We start from the raw sequence: 21,271 nt of genomic DNA, 5'->3' as shown, positions 1-21,271 counted from the left end.
CACGTAACAATTTTTGGATCTCTCCCTGCTATTCTGTTCTATTGCTCTGGCATCAAGACTGACTACAAGTTCCTTAAAAAAGTAATAAATTACCCAATGATAATTTGGCTTTTAATAACAAAAGTCCAAAAGTCAATGTGGGATTGATATAGTTTCGTTTGCAGGTATGTGGCATGGGTCTTTTTTGACAACAGCACAAATGATTTCCCACTGGATTTGGATTAATCCTCCATGGCTTCAAAGACTGGAAAACTCACATGAAGCCTGGCTCTCCCATAAGGTACCCCTACGTCAATCATTTCAAATTAATACAAAGATAGTCTTACACATATATGGAGATTGATTTGTGTTCCCCTTGCACACAGTATATAACTCTTATAATTCAGACCACTTCAGACTGGCTAATTAGAAAGCAGCAGGGAAACACTAAAACATACAGATGTCACAATTGCAAGACGGTAGTTCAATCAGGAGTATGCATCAGAATCACCTGTAGAACTGGTATGCAATTTCACTGTTTAAAAATGCAGACTGGGACTTACAAAGTCTTACCTGAGAAGTGACCTAAGAATAAACATCTCTTAAAAATACCACAAAATCTGACTCCAATACTACTATTATAATGAAATCCATTTTTTTCCTGCCTATAATATGGGTTCTGGTTTATTAAGACTTAAATTTATTGTGTCAGAAGTATCTAGGATTAATTCTGTATTTGCCTCAGCCTTCTAATACAAATGATAACACTTAGAAACCACAGAAACAACGATCACAAGCAGAGAAATTCTGAGTTATTCTGATTCTTCATGTATAAACCCTCACATGCCACAGCCTACCCTCAAGTCTTGGTATTATAGGAAGGATTTCTCTTCAATACTAAATACCATTAAATATGTAATCTTCTGCTCATCAATTAGAAGACATGAACATTCTATATTTTAAAGTTTAAGGTCAGTTTATTAAGTCAGTGATGAAAGTGATCAGAAGAATATTCTCCTGAAAATTATTATTTTTTCTTAGAAAAAAAAGAAAGGAAAATCAAAACCCTCTCAGCATAGCCACAGATGCTGTGGCAGTCAACTTCTCTGCAGATGGGGACAGTCCATTAGTCTGCTGAGTCACTCCCTGGGTCAGCAGGATTGTAGTCTGGATCATCTTCATCATCCTCCAGCTCCAAGTCATCCATTTCCTGGAACAAAGACTCATCTACCTCCACATTGTTTCCAGCTGCAAAAAGCAAAACAAAATTCCCTCTCAGCTTTATACTCAAAAAATCAAACATAGAACTCACTGGAGTACCAGACAGAAACTTCTCAGTGTATATAGGAGGTGTCACTTACGAAATTCCAAACTACTAGTGAAAATCACATCTTTCTTTGTCAGTAGAGACTCTTAACACTTTAAAAGCAATTTCATTCCTTCAGGTCACAGTTCAAAAATCTCTTGTTGTTATTGTTGTTGTTAAGGGATTATCATAGAATGCATATTTATAATATGGCATGTTATATACTGAAGATATGTTACCCTGGTTATAGTAAGTTAACTATCAATGAGACTTGTACCAGGAATCTCTCTTATACTTGCTAATTAATTGACAGATGGAACTTGACCTTTTCTCTCCACCAGTTTTCCTTGTAACTAATAGTATCACTTCTCAAGATTCCACCTGTCTGAGCCCTACAGTAAGCATAGCCAGGTTCCCCATTAAACATATCACTCTTCACTTTGTCTGAAGTAGATAAATAAAGGATAGTATAGCTCTATTGAATCCCCACACATTGTAATACCTTCCTTCCCTCTCAGATCCACTCACTGACATTCATTGTAATGAGAATATAAAGAGAACAAGTGTTGTTTCATGCCTATGAGTAGATCAAAAAGAAAAATATAAAATGCTAAGCCCTAGTCAAAGAATAACTGTCTCTGTAGGGTTTCACAGAGCAGATGAAGTCTAAAATATCTTTGTGATATATATGAATGGACCAAGAAGAAAAGATCAGGTGAAAGTAATTCTTCGTAGAAATGTATACAAAGGCAAGAATATGTCGAACTGGAAGGCAAGATTTTTTAGGAAAAATACCAACAGATAAAGCATGGATAAGAGTCAGACAGAGGACAGCATAAGTCAACCTTTTTTTCAAACTAATGGAAACCATGAAAGAATTTCAAAAGAGAGGTTTATGATTAAATATAGGTTTTAGAAATTCCATCTCAGAGGCAGCAACAATAAAACAGATAAAGACATTAGAAGGAGGAACAGATTTGGGGATACAGTTTCAGAAACTACTACAAAAGTCCAAGTGAAAATGATAAAACCTTCAAGTAAGGGAAGGAAAGTGATGAGAAGACATTTCAGAGGCAAAATCAATAGGTATGTTTTGGTAACTTACTGGATATGAAGAGGAATTTGATCCATCACAAAAGGAAAGGAATGAAGGATGAGTGACACTAAAACTTGTTCTGAGAGAATGAGATGAAGCTTTGGAGTTAGTACTTCTCAAAAAAAAAAAAAAAAAAAAAAATATAGAGAGAAAGGAACAGGCTTGCTAGGTTTTTACTTATTTTTTTTCCCAGACTACAAAAATTAGACAATTAAAAATCTGCTACAGAGAAGGCAATAAGATACATTAAAAAAAAAAAAGCGAGTACCAACAAAAAAGGAATGATTAGCAGTGAGCCCCTTCAAGGTTGCTTTTTAACCTCTATAAACATAACACCTTTACAATTCTAACCTTCTATATCAGAGAAAGCAGAAGCAGTTTGAAAGGACAAAAGCTTGAAGATCCCCACCTAGCAAGATGGAGCTTGCAGAAATTTCACAAAGTACAGAAATCTAGGGTCATGTTAGAGGTGCGAGTGAGTGTAGAGTCCAGTATAAAAATATAAGTAGGCCAGGATTGGGATTCTAGTTCAGTGGCGGAGCATTTGCCTTGCAAGTATGAGGCACTGAGTTCTATCCTCAGCACCACATGAAAATAAGTAAATAAAATAAAGGTATTGTGTCCATCTACAACTAAAAAAAAATTTAAAAAAAATATATAAGTAGGCCATAAGCTCCATGAGGACAGGAAATTGCTTTATACTATTCTCTGCTATAATCTCAGTGTCCAAGTTATACAATAAATATTTATAAGTGTATGGATGGATAATGGATAGATGGAAAACCAAAAGAGGTAAGGGGTAGGAGACAAAGGAGGATAAAGAAAGCAAAGGGGACAAGCTCCATGAGAAACTATGTAAGTTAGTTGTGATACTAGAAATTTGGGGGAAACAGGTCATCTGAGTCACAATGGGCCTGTTTTCTTGTCCCCATAATTGTCTATCCCAATCTTGAGATTGCTTAAATTATCATAAAACTTTTAAATAGTATATTATTGTAGGATTAAAATATTCAGTTCAAATGTATTAATTGATCAAATGTTAGAATTTTTGCTTCAAAATGAATTTTTCATCAGTCTTGGGAGGAAAAATTTACATTGAATTATCACTCTGATCTTTATGGTTAAAATTAAAGACAACATTATACATATATGGAATTCTGATATTATCTTACCATCCTCCAAGAACTGGATATCAGATGTGTCAAGATTATGATCTGTTTCAAATAGCTGTTTCCCTAAAAGACACAAGTATATTTAACTAAAATGGCATAGTATTCATTCACTTTCCCTACGAACATTGAAAAAAAAAATGTAACAATTAAGGAAAACAAGTCTGAAAATCCATCTTCTGATAAATTTCAGTGAATTATATTAATTCATTCAGTAGCTAGCGGTATATGAAATATATTCACATTAAAATGGAACAAGTGATAAATCTAGTTTATCTAGAGTCGTAGAAAAATGAGATTGCCTCTATATAAAGTTTATTACCTTAAATATTTCTGTATTTCAAGATCTATTATTTGTAATATTTGTACCAGAAATCAGACATAAAAATTCCTCACAGCCAGGCACAGTGAAAGATGCCTGTAATCCCAATTACTTGAGAGACTGAGGCAGAAGGACGACAATCAAGACAGGCCTTGTCATCTTAGTGAGACCCATGTCAAAATAAAAAATGAAAAAGGGCTGGGGACATGGCTCAGTGATAGAAGGTCACTGGAATAAATCCTCAGTACTGGAGGAAAAATTAATTACAAACTATACTTTAAAAAAATAACATCATGTTATTTTCTTTTTTGTCCTAGATGCCTACGAATATTATTGTCTTATAAAAATCTGTTCAAATAATCCTCTTGCTGCACAAGAAAGGATACCAAAATATTTGAGGGTAAAAGAAAAAAATACGGGGTAGGGGAGTATCATACCACTTAATTTATTTTTTCCTGCTTGCTCTTCTTCTTTCATCCGTTTCTTTTTAATTTCCAAAAGTTCTGCATCAAACTTGGCCTTCCAACTTAAGAAATTCTCTATTGTAACAGGAGTGCCATGGAATAGTTGCTTAGAAAATAAAAATGACATAACTTACCAGACTGACATGACAGTTTCACAAATGAAGCCTAACAATATCTTCTAGTTAAATAAGTACAACTTAGAAGAGAAACAATTTATAAGAAAAATTAATGTTTGAAATTTTGAAACATTTAATTTGATTTCTGCTGGTCCTGGCTACTTTCATTGGTTTTGGCAACTTGCTCTGGAAAAGCCCATTTCTTTTTTATTCTTATTACAAAAAACAAAAATAATATACAATGTAGTTACTATATTTACCACTGATATTTACCATTAAGAAGAATGCTGTCAGTTTTAATATGTGTTGAATACATATAAATTTATAAGAATAAATCATAGTTAACTTCGTTTCAGAATTTGAGGTTCTCAGATCATTGTGACAGCGACTTTATCACTCTAAACTCTATATGATAAGTAAAATATTTACATTTCTTGGTTTTACTGGTATGAGCTTTACTTATCTAACTGACTAGAAATCATTACTCATGTTATTCCACCAACCAAATGAGACTTCTAAACTCTTCGAAAAATTTACAAAATGTTTATTTTTGTAATTTCAAAACAAATAAAAATTTCCAATGTAGAAAAACCTATAGTAATTAACCATATACAACAGATTTAGAGAATAAATGTACCTTTTCTGCTTCTTCTGCTTCTCTTTCTTTTTGTTTCTTTTCTTCCTCTCTTCTAGTTTTTATCTGATCTACTATTTCATTTAATTTTTCTTGCACAGCTGTCACTAGAGTAAAGATCATCACCATACCAAGATTTTCTTCAGCCTATGCAACAAAAAGGTGGTAAAGAACACACTTCTTAGAAAAATAGAAACTAGCCTAGGATAAAATGTTTTAGTGTAATCACTGAAGACATGTTTCTAACATGATTACAATTCAGTTACACCATATATTCATACACTAGAATAAATGAACATGTTAAGAAGTGATTATATATGAGATAATGAGATCTTCCTCTAAAAGATCTATGTCATTTGTCATACCCAACATAAAGCACGTATTTCAGTAAATTGTGTTTAATAAGCATATAGGTAGAATTCAGAAAACCTTTTCCTACAGTATGAGTAACAACATTTCTCAAGCATTTCTCAGTATTTTAAATTACCGTTTTGAGTATTAAAAGCTAAAACAACAGAATTTAGACACCAGCTTGAATTTTTAAACTATTACTATAATAAAGACTGTGGGTACTTTTGTGCCCTTTGTAAGGGGCTTCAAGCTAACTCCTGTAATCCTCGTCAATGTGCTGCATCTATGCTAAGCATCCTAAATTTATGAGTAATAAGAGATTCTCCTGAGTGTGAACCCATACTGAAACTGCCCTCTAGAAGGTGACTTAATATCTAACAGTCACTTCAATACTAAATGTTTTCCACAAAACCCATTCCTGGGTTCTCAATCTCAGCAAACCACACCATCCTCTACCCAGTGTGAATATCCTTACCCATTTAAAATCAGTCTCTGTCTCTGTTGTTCTGCCCATTGTTTTCAAGCAACATTGTTAATACCCTATCCCAGGATACCATCATTTTCAGTTTGGAATACAAGAAACTTTAATTGATCTTCTTAAACCTATGACCTCGCCCCCTGACATAACTTCTCTAGACCACTCTACATATACATACATACACGGCTAAACTAATTTATATACTGAAGCAACATAAAACTGATCTAGTCAGTCTCTTGCTTTCCTCAACAGCTTCCCAAACCAATCAGAACCAAGTCCATATTTTTAAACAGTTTAGAAGACCCTTCTAAAGAATGGGGTAACTTCTTTAGTTTCATCTCTTGTCACCATGAGCATTGAACTTTAAATTCCACTGAGGCTGTATAAATGGAAGTTCTGGGAAGAATCTCTCACTATCTCTCTGTCTACCTCACCACTCATCCCTCATTCTCAAGCTTGTTCCTTTAACAATCTTAAAACTCTTTGTTAAAACTCTTTCTTAAAACTCTTCCATTCCCTTGATGGCCTGGAAATCTCTTCCTTTAGGTCTCAACTTCCTCTTGGAAGCTTCTCCAATGCTTCAAGTCTATGACCATCCACACAATCCTGAATTTCACCATCATTGCATTGTTCACATAAAATAATGATACCCAGCTTGTCAGACCAAATTCCTCAACAGAGTATAAAATCTATGAGACTAAGGATGGTGTCACTTAACTTAATGCTTGACACATTTCATTAACAAATCTCAGTAGGGTATCTTTTATAAAAATTAAGTATTTCAATAGAACAGCAAAAAATAAATAAATATATCAATGAACAAACATTCATGGAAACTAAACAACTCAGAAATCATACTAGTTCCACATCACTAGTATTAGAAATGCAAATTATAAAAATATACTGTTTTCATCTTATCAACATTTTATTTCTTAATGAAAATATGTAGTATTAGGAAAACTGAGAAACAGATATCTGAATGGCTATCATGAGGTCATAAACTGGTAAAATCAACTTAGCAGTATGAATGAAACTGTTAAACATGCAAACCCTTAGATCTACCAATTTGACTTCTAGAAAGCATCAGACTAGTAAGGTCATCAGTAGTTCATTATTTTCGTTTATTCAACAAACATTTGAGTACCTCCTATGCCAGGCACTAGAGATATAATGGAAGATCTGCTCTAAGGACTTAAAAATAGTTATATAAGAATGGTGAAAGAATTATATATTAAATCAAGCAAAAATGAATATGTGTCTTAAATATACATACAATGAAATTTTATGCAGTTATCAAAAATGAGCGAAGATGTCCACATACATTGTTATGTGAAAAATGAGATGTTATAAAACATTATGGATGGTGTATAAGTGTAAGAAAAAAATCTGGCACTATATCATAAATAATAGATAATTATACCCAACTGGTGGGTTTAAGAGTCATTTTTATTTTCTTCATGACTTTTTTCCCTAATATAAATTTGTTTTTTGATAACTGGATATTACTATTATTTTTTGAGAAAAAGTACAATATTCCCTCAACACATCTTATGTCAGATAAGTATAAAGAAATCAAAACTGCCGTTTTGAAAGGAGAAAATTGGAGTATAAATAATAATATACTAAACACAAAAAAAATTCACTCAGATTCAATAATGAACATTAATGTGGGACAAACTAATATAATCATCCGAGGTCTTCTACAGTGTTTTAAAATTAAATACACTAAGCCAAATTACACTAGAATTACTATAATTTCATGCTGGGAAACAGAATGAACAGGGCCCAACATCAGCAAAAAACTCCTTCCTGACAGACCTTTTTTCATGCCTCATTCTCTAATAGCTCTAGATACTTTTGTTATAAAATCAGCACTCAGAGGACAATGGATTGGTCCTTAGAATATATAAGTCACATCTAAAGTTAAGAGATGTTTTTTGGATAATTCTTAGAAATAAACAAAATTGGGACTTCGGATTTTAAAATGGTAGAGTAAAATCTTTCACTTGTGCCGCATCCCGGCTGGCTGGGCAAAATAACCGGGGGGTAACGAGCAACTTGTGTACGTTGATACAGCAGGAGTGGGAGCCATTTATTGTAGGACAGGAGGGGTATACATACATTCCACACAGCTTATCTTAATTAACATAAACTAGATACAGCAGTCAACCAATAAGGAATCTCCACACTTAATGGCTTGCTATTACTTCACAAACCACTCCCTCTGCAAAATGCCGCGCCATCTTGACTTGTTTACAGACTCTAACACACTTGCCTTCCTTACTATATCTAAAGAACCCATGAAAACTTTCTACCAAAGCATGATAAGCCCTCACTGTGGACAGCCCATTCCGCCCTAGTCTAGTATGAACTTCCCAATATTCACTTTTTCTTCCATACAAGTTTCTCCTTTTGGAGAGGTCATAAGCCATTATTGGTATTTCTAAGAATAGTGATGAAGAGCCACCCAGGGAGGAAAAAAAAAAAAATTGCAGGCCTCTTCCCAGACTGCAGGGTACTAACCTATAATATTAAGTGAGAGGGGGTAGAAGTTTTATTTTTTCCTAAGTTGAAATTCTTGCTGAGCATGGTGGCATATACCTGTAATCCCAGCTACTTGGGAGGCTGAGGCAGGAAAAAGACGCAAGAGGGTTACAAGTTTGATACCAGCCTGGGCAACTTAGCAAGACTCTGTCTCAAAATAAAATGTAAAAAGAGCTGGTGGTATAGCTCAGTGGTAGACTACATTCGAGGCAAGCACTCTACCAACTGAGCTATAAAACCAGACCCCTGGGATTTGATCCCTAGTAACACACACCCACAGTTTCATTTTTTAGCTACACATGTGACTAGACAATCCAAGGACCAAATTAGAACTGTGTTTATAACTTAAAGAACTTGTTGGGCTTTTTTATTACTTAAAGAGAACAGATAAGTCAGGGGCTGGACTGAGCTTTAAATAGGCACACCTTTTATTACTAGAACTTTAAAGGGACAGTGAGAAACAAAAAATAAAGATGCTTTGAATGCATCTTAAATTTGGTTTGGTAAATGTACTACTTAAATATTTAATGGCATTTTTCTAACTCTTAGATTAATGTATAATATTTAGGGCCAATGAAATAATATCACTACTATAAAACAAAACTATTTCCTTACCTGCAATGCTAATAATTTTAAAATGTCTGTGACATCATTATCTTCTAGGTTTTCCTGGGAGAATATTTCATAAAGGGGAGCTTCATCTGGGTATTTTTCACTGTATGTAAACTTGAGTGTAGTCTGAACAGCTAAGACACAAGAAAGAGTTTGATGTGAATACATTAAAAGTATAGAGACTGGTATTTTTGCTGAATCAGTAATTCATTTACAATGTGTCAATGAAAAGTAGTAATAGATTTTCCCACAATGAAAACTAAGGCTATTAAGATAGAAAATCACTAGTATAAACAATATATATAACAAAAACAATTAAATACCCAAAATAACTTTTTACATATGAAACACATTTACCACCAACTGGCATTTTACTATACTATTTTTCTGAAAAAAAAAAAAAAAAAAAAGATGAACAAAAACTACTTTTTTATTTCTTCTTAAATCTTCCCTGAGATAAACAAAAAGCAATGATCATTAGAAATAAAATAAAATAAAATTCTATCATAGGCTCATTTTCATCCTCTCATAGCCAGATATGGTTATAGCCCTGGAATTTACATTTATATCTGCACAACGATAGCAGGACATTGCTATCTGGTGGCTAAATGACAGTTCTGAACTAGATATTTTGAGAAATTATCTGGAAAACGTTTAACTTGATTCAGCTATACATTCTCATTTGCTCTTTTGACGTGCCATTTTACAGATCTGACTCTTGTACAATAATAAAATTCTTAAGGGTATATTAGTGCAAGCTGTCACTCTACAACCCAACTCAGTGAGTTCTCTATTCCACCAGGCAATGTGAAGTTAAGCACACTGCTATGCATTTCCTGTTCAAAGTTGTATTAATCAAAACGATCTTCTGTCTAGAATTTTAATTATTAAAAACCTGCCTTTGATGAAGTAATTTCAAATCCATATAGCTCTCCATACAAGGGGTAGGGGGAGGTACCTTAAAATTTTCAGATTTGATATTTGTTTTTAATCTTCATGTATGATGTCAATAAAGAATTTTATGAGTAAATCAACACAAAGGATTGAGTGCTAAGGGTCAGGAAGAAATAATATCAATGTCTCTTGACATTCTTCTTTCTTCCCTTTTTAACACATTTCTAATTTTACTACAAAAATAAAATTTATTTTTATTTTTCCCTAGGTTTTTTAAGGCATCCTTGACAAATAAAATTATTTATATTTAAGATATAAAACATGATGTTTTAAAATACATATGTATTATAAAATGATTATTATGGTCAGGTCAAGTCAATTAACAAAACTATCACCTCCCACAGATACGATTTTTATTGTATATGTAGTAAGAATATTTAAGATCATAAACTTATTCATCTTGCACTGAACCTAGATACCCTTTGACCAACATCTCTCCCTATTCCCTTAGCCCCAGCATTTAAAAAACCAATTTGTCAAAGAAAAAATTAAAATGGAAATCAAACTATCTGGAAGCCAAATGAAAATGAAAACACAAAACACCAACACTTGTGGGTGGTAGCAAAAGCAGTTTTAAGAGGGAAGTTCACGACAATAAATGCCTCCATAAAAAAGGAAAAAAGTCTCAAACAACCTAACTTTACACATCAAAAGAATCATAAGGGAGAAAAAAAAAGTAAGCTTTGGGGGGCCACGCTTGAGCTACTTTAATAGCCTCTACTCAGCCTTGGAGCCAAGGAGATTTTGGTCTGGCAAAGCTGGTGATGACCTCAGTCTTCAATCAGCTAGAGAGGCTGCTCTGTACCTGGGGACTTGGGCGTTACCCACTGGGCTTGGACAGCCCTCCTCCTGCCTTATTTGGTAAAAGAACATTCCACTGAAATCCTTTGAATCCCCATTATATAAATAAAGCAAATGCAGACTCTTCTCTCTCTCTCCTTCCAGTGTGGAAGCAGGATCCCTAAGGTCGCAGAGCCCTTCTACCCTCGCTTTTCAAATTATTTATGTGTCATGTGATTTTTTTGCGGTATTTCTCAGCCCTAGAACATTTCACACAAGGGAAACCCAAATTTCATAGGCCATGTGGGACACAGGAGAGAAGTATAAGGATTGAGATTAAGAACAAAATCAGCAGAAGGAAAGAAATAATAAAAATCAGAATGGAAATAAATGAAACATGGGCCAGAAAAACATGAGAAAAGATCAATGAAACTTAACTAGACTATAAAAAAAAAGACCCAAATAAATGAAAATTGAGACTTTTACAACTGATACCAGGGTGGGTGATGTTTATTTTATGATACAAAGTTTCAGAAAGGGTGACTAAATTCTAGAGATCAAGTATACATCTTAGTGACTCTAGTTAATAATGCTTTTTTGTTTTTGTGCTTGAAGTGCTAGGGATAGAACTCAGGTCCTTGCACATGGTAGGAAAGTGCTCTAACACTGAACTCTACCCCAGTCCAATAATAATATATCATATACTTAAAAATTGCAAAAAGATTAATATTAAATGGTATCACCACAAAAATATTTTAATAAATACCTAAAATTCACCATTGTTGGCATATTACTTCTTTCCTCTATAAATGTAGTTTTATATAATTTATTTGTTTCATGATCATTATATTAAGAATATTCTTTAATACATATTTTAAATAATGGTAAATTGAATTACATCCTGTAGGTATATTAAAATGCATTTAGTATTTTTAAGGATTAAATTTTTAAAAAAATAATATTTATTGATTATACTATTAGAAATACCAGACATTCATTATAGAAGACCTAGGAATACAATAAGAGAAAATAAAATCACAAGTAATCTTATCATTGGGAAGAGCTCAAGGTATAATTATTTTTTAAAAAATCTCAGAAGTATTTCTAAAAATACACTTTAAAGTATGTTTCCATAGATACATTTACATTTCAAACAAAATTACATAGCCATAACATTATTATTAATTATACTCATAATGCTGTGCATGATTTACTCTTTCATAATATATGCATATAGATCATCAGGTATCACAAATGCATCCCTCCCAATTCCTTAAATATTAAATATAAACATACTTCCATTATATAAACTGGCCACCATTTATTGGTTAAGATATAAACTACGATTATAATAACATTCTTGTATGCATTTTATTTGTGCATAAAAGTTTCCTCAGAATAAATATTCCATGAGTATCTACTTATCAAGGATACAAATATATTTAAATCTCTAATGAATCAATGAAAATGAATGAATCAGTGGAAACCCAATGGCTTTCCTAAACATGTATACAAGTTTAAACTCACTCCCAGTATCATACTGTTGTCTCCTCATCAGTATTGATAATGTGTTGGATGACATGTTATTTTCACTTTAATTTACCTTTTTAATTACTAGTGAGATTAATTTTTTGAACAATCATTTATAATGTTGCCTCTAGAAATCAGACATCCATTCCATTTGCCTGTTTTTCTACTAGTTGGTTCATTAAAATGAAGTTTTGGAACAAAAATAGTATAATCTAATAATTATTTCAAACAAATTTAAAAAGTATTTCTCAAATCAGGAATGATGAACTGTATAGAAATATTATTACAGAGCTATTATTAGCTCCTAATAAAACTATTGCTTAGAATATGGGAACGATATGCAGGAATTTTTAAATTTTATTTTTCATTTAAGTATACTCTTAAAGAAAACTATCTTTCTGGATTCTTTTATCAATGAGCACTGTCACACCAATTCTGGCACACAAAACTGCATCATATGAACCCACATAATATCACCAACTTCTTTATAAAGAAAAGTTTCAAATAGTGAAGAGCAGAGGGCACAGTATTTACTCTTACTGGGATATATTATAGGCATTTTTAATTGACCTACCTATAAGAGTACATTCGTTATCAATTTAGTAAAAAATAACTATATCCAACATCTTTTTCATTCAGATTTCAAAATATTTCAGTGCTCACCTTATTTTCAAAGGTACAAGACAGATTCAGAGTTATCAAGTGAGACCATTAACAGTTCTTACTTACCAGCCTAACAGGGAAAAAAAAAATCTTGGGACTAATGCCAATTTATATACCACTTCTGTCAAAGCACTATTTTAACTGAACTAGACTAAAGGTAGAAATGAACTTCAGATGCCATCTCCTTGATGATCCACCAAACTTAAGTGAATTTAATTTTAACTTATTGGTTTTATAGCTGCTTTATTTTAAGAGAGAAAATACAAAGATATGTACATATCCAGTCTCATTTATAATAGCAATGTTATAAATTAACAATCTACAATGTTTAGTATGACAAATAACAATCTACATGTTTAGTATGAAAAATACTAGTCACTCAATGGAATACCATATGATCACTGAAAAACATTTGTATGCAAAGTCTTATTTTAGGCAAAAATCTCCCCCCATTTCTCCATTTGCTATATTGCTAATGTGTCTCTTTTACTTGTAAAATGAAGCATATTGTGCAAGACTATATCTCATCGACTTCCTTTTTTTCTAGGAGTTATGTGTATATAGGAAATACCAATTAGAAACACATCATTCATGTTAGATTCTTAATAGCACCTTAGCACCTTCACACCTGCAATGCCTAGCACAATGGCTGCAGAATCAGTGAAAGTTCTGAGAAAGAAGCTTACAAAAACCACAAGTACTTTTATGACACTTACTTTCATCATTTTCTCCGGCCTCAGATGTCACAGTAATGGTGAAGCTGGGTGGATTTTCTGATAATACTGCAAGAAAATACACACAGATGTTATTATTCTGCTTCCTATGGCAGATTTTCTTCCTTATTAACATTTGATCATTACCCAGGCTTCAAACTGCTTCCTAGCCTATATTTTCATTTTCAGAAATACAGACTGACCAGAATATTGAAATGGTAAAACCTATATCAGTTTTCTATGTAAATGAGTTTTCTTTAATTTACAAAGAAATATCTATCTTTATGTTTTACCAAATGAAGCATTAAGTAATTTAACTTTTATTACCTACACATGAAAAATTCAACTCCTAAAAACCTCAAACAGAAAGGTAAAGAGTTTGATGATGTTTGGCACCAGACACTGCCAGCTGATATTCATGATATTCACTGACTTTCATACTTCTTGTTCTTTTCCACTTTGTTAAGTGTAATCAAACTTAATCCTTTCACAGATACTTATTAAGCCTCCATCATCTTTCATGGAATTATAAAAGGAATTAGTTTTGAATCAAAACATTTAATTGCTTATAGTTTATTAAATGAGACATGTAAGTCAACATTTACATAAGAAAACTTTATAAATTATTTTACAGCTTCATACCTAACTAAAATTACATCTTTTTATCATCTTTTTCCCCGTAAAAATATTATAAAAATTCTAGAGACCTCCTAGATCAATGCCTGGCAGAATCAATAAATATTGGCTTAATGAAAGACGGACTAAACTAATGGAAGAAAAGGAGAGACACAAAGGAACAGAATCAAAACCAGATGAAAACCAAGGAAACTTCAAGCTACAGGGAAGGCTGCTTACGCCTATCAGGAAAGCCTATGTCTTACTTCGTGCCTGGGAAGCACTGGCATCTGCACTGGCAGCAGATCTGCAGACTTTGTGAAATGAAAGAGCAAGGAATCACTCAAGAAATCATTACGGAAACTACTTGGCTTTATCAGAGCGGCCCAAAGCCATCATAAATATATATATATAATCAACACATTTTTAAGATGGATGTCTTCATATTAATTGCAATGTAAGGTACTTGAAGCAATGGTGAACATCTATAATTACCAAAAAGGTGTTTGGTCAGGAAGATGAAGGATGCATTGAATTCATATTATACTAGATTAGATCTCAATCAGTCCAGCCCATGATGAAAAAGCACTGAAAGCTCATTATAACAAAGTTCACAAAATAACCAATTTTGGCATTTTTATGTCACGAAATATAAACGATGCAACAACTTTAGAAATAAGAGTTCAACTGAATGGCTTTTACTTGTTTCTAGAATTCCATGAAGCTGTTCGTCAGGGATATCCTATACCAGGTGTAACAGCTAACATTCTAAATTTAACATCACTTTGTGACTGTGCCATGTATTTACATAAAAATCTTTTAATTCTAACAATACGACTGTTACTGTATTTCACTAAATTTAGGATGCCATCAAGTATGAGATACACTTTACCTTATATACCACTAAGAAAGAAAAAGCTACCAATTGAGCTATGACACATAATTCAATCAGTTTGTATTTCAGTAATGTTAAAATGTAAAAAATGTGTCTCAGAAAAGATTAACTATATTATCACTCCAATTTCATAATGTGGAAACTTAGACACAGAGATTTTATATAATTGATCCAAGGCTCTACAACCAGTAAATGGCAGAACTAAACAGATATATAGAGTTTCATTTAGAAAGAAAAATATATATATATTTCTAGCTGAGAAATTCCATTTGAGTTAGGCTGAAAATCATGGGTGGCATGTAGAAATGGAGAAAGGGAACATAGCTGAAGGAAACATGGCAGCAAAATCATAATGATTAGAAAACTTAAGGATCATATAGGGAATAATTATTTTTTTCTGTTTGAAGTATATATATGTAAGCAAAAAACACTAGGGAAAAATACAATTTAAAGTTTAGGCATGATCAATAACAGTTTTTAATAGTGGTTAAAATTTTTTCTCTACACACAGGAGAAAAAATCTGGCAATAGTATATAGAATGGAAGGAGGGAAACAAGACTAGATACAGATGAAACTAGGTCTCTGCTATAACAAATCAGGTAAAGGTAAGAAGGTTCTGAACTAGGTTGTCAGCCATGGGAATGGCAGAAAACAGGGAGGAAGTTAAGATGGTTATCAGATATTGAGTTTGCAGGATGAGGATATGATGCCACTATCATCATAAAAAACAAAACACACACACAAAAAAAACACACACACAAAAATCAAACATGGTATATTTAAAGACAGAGGTACTGTCAAAAAACAAAAAACACACACACAAAAATCAAACATGGTATATTTAAAGACAGAGGTACTCTGAGCTGGAAATGTCATGTAGGCAATCAGAAATAGGCAAATGGAACTAAAGAGAACCAGGCCTTAATTCAGATTGGGATCACTTATAAAGAAGCGACAAACTAAATAAGATCATGGAGGAGAAAATGTAATAGAGAGATAAAGGCCAACATTCACTTTTAAAAGGATCCTCAATTTGAAGAACAACTAAGTGGAAGAAAAAAACTGACAAAGATTACAAGAAGCAGCCCCAAGAGGTAGTAACAAAACCAAGAGACAACAATGTTAAACAAATCAAGGGGAAAAGTTTCAGAAAGAGATGGAGGATAATTCTCCCCATCCCATTCTACCAACTGTCTCTCAAGAGTTTTCTAGCAAGCAGATTTTACCACATCATTACCCGCCTATATCAGCAGTTCTCTATCTATATGTGGTGTTGGATCAGTTGTGAAAAAGGGGTGGCATCATACAGCCAACACACTAGAAACTATGCATAACTGAAATATATTTTATTTGTGAAAATACACCAGTTATAAGGATCTGGGTTTGATATGGCAATGTCTACAATGTGTATTACATAGTTTTATAGCTATACAGGGGAAAAATGGACAATGAACTATATTGCCTTATAAGATCATATCTAAATCTCTGACAAGGCCCTCTGTGATTAGACCCTGCTTATTTGTCCAGTCTCATTTTCTATGACTCTCACTTCTCACTTTATATCCCAGAAATACCAAACCACTTGTCCTTTGTATAATCTATTGAGTCCTGGTTCTGCATACACTGTGCCCACTGCTGAAACACTCTTCCCCAAGTCTCACTCACTTGTTAATGGAACTCTTCCATTACTTTTCAGTGTTCCCAAACAATTCAGGCTATCTCTTCTTCCCTAAATTTATATTATGTCTGTTTCCCTAGTAGACTGAGTTCTTTAAAAATGTATATAAATAAATATTTGGTCAATGAGGAAGTCAAACGGCCATGGGTATATGAGCAAGAATATCACTGAACATCAGTGAACCTTGTGAGCCAGATTGAACAGGGAGGCAAGACGGACCAGAAAGAGAACTGAACTACCATTCCATAAGAAATCATGACAAGAAGTTCTAAAAGCATTACAGTGAAAGAACTATAGGGCTACAAAGGTTATGGACAGAAGGAGGAATTTCAGAAGCCAAAATTTTTAGATGGTATTGCCAAGGAATGCCCATGGCCACATGCAACCGAAGGATATAAAAATCAAAATTGTTAGTTGATGAAGGCAATGAATTATAAAGTCACACCATTAAAAGAATCAACAATTAAGATGGTAAATTTCTAGAAAAAAGTATCTTATATTTGTTTAATGGATATAAAGTATTTATACTTACATTATTTCCCATTAAAAAGATATATAGGCTTGAAGAAGTTATACGATTTGTCCAAGGACACTACATCAAGATGTCACTATACAGAAAAAATGGGAATCAGGTACAATAAAGAAAAGGAATATTGGGAAACACTGCTGATAGTCCCCTAATATTGACTCTCCCCTTATTCTCGATATGCCATTTTTAATTGAGCATATTGACCAGTCCCAGAATAAAAGCTGCATTTCCCATTTCTCATGAAATGACTCAGTTTTACTTAACAAGATAAAAACAGAAATGTCCATTGACAGTTTCCAGGAACTCCCTTAAGAAACTGCTGGCTTTCACCCCCGCTTAATTTCTTTATCTGTCCTGTTACCTGAAAAGGGAATACTACCATAATTTAGGCCAAGAAGGTGAGAACACACCTTAGGGATGACAAAGAAAAGGATCAAAAGAAGCCTCGGCCCTGAGGAACTTTTGGATTAGTCCTGCCATAAGTCTTATGTGCAAGAGCAATAAACTTTTACTTTCAAAAACTAATGTTATTTAGGGTTTTCCATCACAGCTGAACCAATTTTTAAAATGGGGAAGGGGGTAATATAGTATGTGAAAGTAAGGCAGCAACTAAAAACAGAGATGGAGATCCTGAATTCTGATGAAGGAATACCCCAATCTAATACATTACTGTGAGCTGGGATAAGTATCAGATGCCAGACTTGCACCACTGTGAGTGGATCAAAATAATTTTGGAAAAAAAAAAAGATTGTTGGGCATAACGGAAGGGTAGGAGAGATGTTAGGTGACATAGAGGCAGATAATGGTGAGATGGAGAGAATTAAGGATTTTGCCAAAAACAGATAACAGGCAGTAGCTAAAAGGTATATTAGCAGAACATACAAATGACCTTAGATTTCCACAAAGAACTAGTAAGCCAATATTAAAATCAGTCCCCTTGGTTGTTAGGGAGTATTTAATCTTTCAAAAGTATGTTTAAGAAAAACTGCTTTTACAAGAGACTCCTGCTCTAAGATATACTAACTGTTAAATGCAGGATTGACAGGGCAAATACAGGATTATGTTCACCTCTTGGCAAGGCAAACAGAATTAAGGGAACCTGGTTTTTGGTTCACTTGATGTCAATCAATTTATTTCAACAAAACTCCCCACATCCAGAGATTTTGATACAGAAACGGAAATAACCAAATTCTACTACCTTAGCAGGACCTTGTCAAGTGAAGCACTACTGAAGGAGAATGTGGTATCAGGAGAGTCCATTTATAATTTTGGAAGACTAGTTGTTAGGAGGGTTGGATCAATGTGCAATCAAGCTACAGAATAGGCAAAAAGAAGAAACTGTATTATGATTTGTTATAATTCACAACAAATGCAACACTGGACCAAAAAGTCTTTGCAAATAGAAAACCTGTTAACTCTGAGGTTAGTGTAGGTCTATGCACTAGAACTGTGCCTCTTCAGCATCCACATAAACTCGTGTGTACTTAACAAATGCTGCTTTCTTTAGCTCTCAACCAGCCATTGGAAGAAAAAAAGAGGGGGTGGGTATCTACTTCCTTCATCAATAGCAAAGAACATTTACCAAATCTAATATTAACTGTGATTCAAAATGAAGTTAGAAAACTATGAATTAGTTCTTTGACAAACTGACACAAGTAAGCTCTTTTTCTTAAATCTGGCATAAAAATACAAAAGTATGGAAACAAACAAAACAAGGCTATATAAAACAGCAAATCTTACAAGTTCTCAAAATTTCAAAAGATAAAACATGGAAACATTTTATTTCAAAGTCCTCTGCCTTTCCCCTAAGACATTTCATAAAGAACATAATCACAAGACAAAGATCCCTAAGAACTATAAATCAAGACATTTTAATTTATTTATTGCAAAACTTATAGGAATGCTATCAGGAATTAGAGATGTAGACTCAAATGATAACGATAGAATACTTGAATGCATCAAAGAAATTCATAAATATCATTTATTACCCTGGCTCAGAATTCTCAAGCACTTGTGTATCTGACAAAATTTCTACATACTGAACTATACCAGAGCTGTCATGGCATAATACAATTTGAAATACTTACATAACTATTTTAGAGTTAAAAACATATCACTTTTCTAACTATTTATATGCACATATATAGTAAGAGATACCTTAACACCTCCCAAAAAATGAAAAGAATATCACACCTATGCTGATTTGCCTCTACCTACAGAGCTCATGTCTGTGATACGTCTAAAGTATTGGAAACCATCAAACATCACATTAAGAATATATCCAACAACTGACCCTGGTATTCCATTTTATTTAGACATTGACATATAAGCAAGGATAGAGAAGGGAGCCAGACTCCATACACACTCACCCAGGTAATGACACTCTCAAACCCCTCTTCACTCATCCCCTTAACATCCTCACAGCACAGTTGTACTGCTGGTGAAAGACAACATGAACAGGACTGGAGCTATACTGGGGTAGCTGACACACTTCTGCCTGTTGGCAAAGCAGAACAAAATTTGCTACCATTGCAAGTAGTGATCAAAGGGTGGAACCAAGAAAAAACTAACCTAAACAATAAAAGAGAGAGGGGTTATAGTTTATGACCTCAAGTAATATATTTTACACTCTGATATCTGACAATCAATGATAGACAGCACTTAAAGGAAAGGATGGGGAATGCCTACTCATTCATAATGGCCTTACCTGGACTTCTCAAATCTGAGAGAAGCTATACTGATAGAATTACCTTATCGCACTTTCAGAATCAACTGAAGCATGACTCAATACGTAAGAATTCTCAATATAACTAATGAACTTCTCACTAATATTTTATCTTAGCCCAACCAATAAGTAATCTGCTTTCCTTCGTATCTGTTGGAACTGGATCCCAAGCCCCAAAGCCTAGAAGAGGAAAAAGGACAGAGTACCGGACCTAATACTGAGTACCATCCCTGCCACTAACTCGCAGGCGGTACCAAAGCAAGTAAGCCACTTTCCTTTCCTGAGCCTCCGTTATCTTACTGGTAGCAAAAGTCTCAAACTAGATGATGTCTAATATCCGTACCAGCCTAACAACCTATAGCGGAACAGAAATTTGGGCCACATCATTCATGAGGCATTTTGCAGAATGCCAGGGAGAGGAGTTGTGTTTCGTTTTCTTTCTCTTTAAGAAAGAAAGTCGACAAACTCCAGGGATTACGCTACTCTGAACACTGATTCTAGGTTGCTCTAAGAAGAGCACTCGGAATCCCACAATTTTTCAAACACCATCCTATGAAACACACCTTCTATCGAGTTAGGGGTAAGTACGTGAAAACTCAGACCTTTGCGGCTCTGGAAAAACTAATCTCATTCGGAGTATCTTTTAGTGTATTTCACTGAATCTCGGATGGATACAGGTTACACAGAAAGCAACGTGCTCCCGACCCAATTCCAGGCCTGACAGTTTCCAAGGACTTCACCAGCGTTACCCCGCTTTTCAGATCTGAGCGAACAATCGGAGAAGGGGAAACAACCATTGAGTTACTGGCAAGTGGCTGAAAAACTTAGTTTGGCGGGCTGAGTGGCCACGCGGCCTCAAGGTCCCCTCTCCATCCTAGCCAGGGAGACCTAGGCCTGAGGCGGCTCCTGCCCATCCCACTCCACATCGAGGCAGCTGTGGGCTCGCGGCCCCGAAAATCACCTGTGAAGGAATCCGGGTAGATGGACTCGAGAGCCTCCAGCTCATTGCGTTGCTCCTCGCCGTAATCTGTCATCGTGGCCCTCGCTGCTACCCATGGGTCGCCAGGATCCCCAGGCAGCACGCAGCAGCTGAAAGCGCGGCCGCGCCGGCTGCGGG

At 34.2% G+C, this 21,271-nt stretch overlaps 1 protein-coding gene across 4 annotated transcripts; it reads right to left on the bottom strand.

The window, feature by feature from the left end:
- Positions 1-936: 936 nt before the first annotated feature.
- LOC124080525 (RWD domain-containing protein 1) lies at positions 937-21,255 on the bottom strand. Of its 4 annotated transcripts, XM_046426455.2 has the most exons (9): positions 21,116-21,253; positions 19,799-19,926; positions 18,628-18,742; positions 13,715-13,780; positions 9,075-9,205; positions 5,090-5,233; positions 4,310-4,442; positions 3,554-3,616; positions 937-1,227 (listed from the first exon to the last, which is right to left on the bottom strand). In XM_046426455.2, the coding sequence occupies exons 6-9, from the start codon at positions 5,213-5,215 to the stop codon at positions 1,106-1,108; spliced, it is 444 nt and encodes a 147-aa protein (XP_046282411.1). In that variant the 5' UTR covers positions 5,216-5,233; positions 9,075-9,205; positions 13,715-13,780; positions 18,628-18,742; positions 19,799-19,926; positions 21,116-21,253; the 3' UTR covers positions 937-1,105. The 4 variants fall into 4 exon arrangements, with proteins under 4 accessions (XP_046282411.1, XP_058429240.1, XP_046282412.1 ...); XM_058573257.1 differs by lacking the exon at positions 19,799-19,926 and having other exon boundaries at positions 21,116-21,255; XM_046426456.2 differs by lacking the exon at positions 18,628-18,742.
- Positions 21,256-21,271: the final 16 nt, after the last annotated feature.

Source organism: Marmota monax, unplaced genomic scaffold, assembly GCF_021218885.2.
Source record: "Marmota monax isolate L192 unplaced genomic scaffold, Marmota_monax_Labrador192_F-V1.1 WCK01_AAM20220418_F8-fsc00174, whole genome shotgun sequence".
Lineage (NCBI taxonomy): Eukaryota > Metazoa > Chordata > Mammalia > Rodentia > Sciuridae > Marmota > Marmota monax.
Note: the sequence above shows the minus strand (reverse complement) of the source record. Positions and strands in the feature narration are given on the sequence as shown.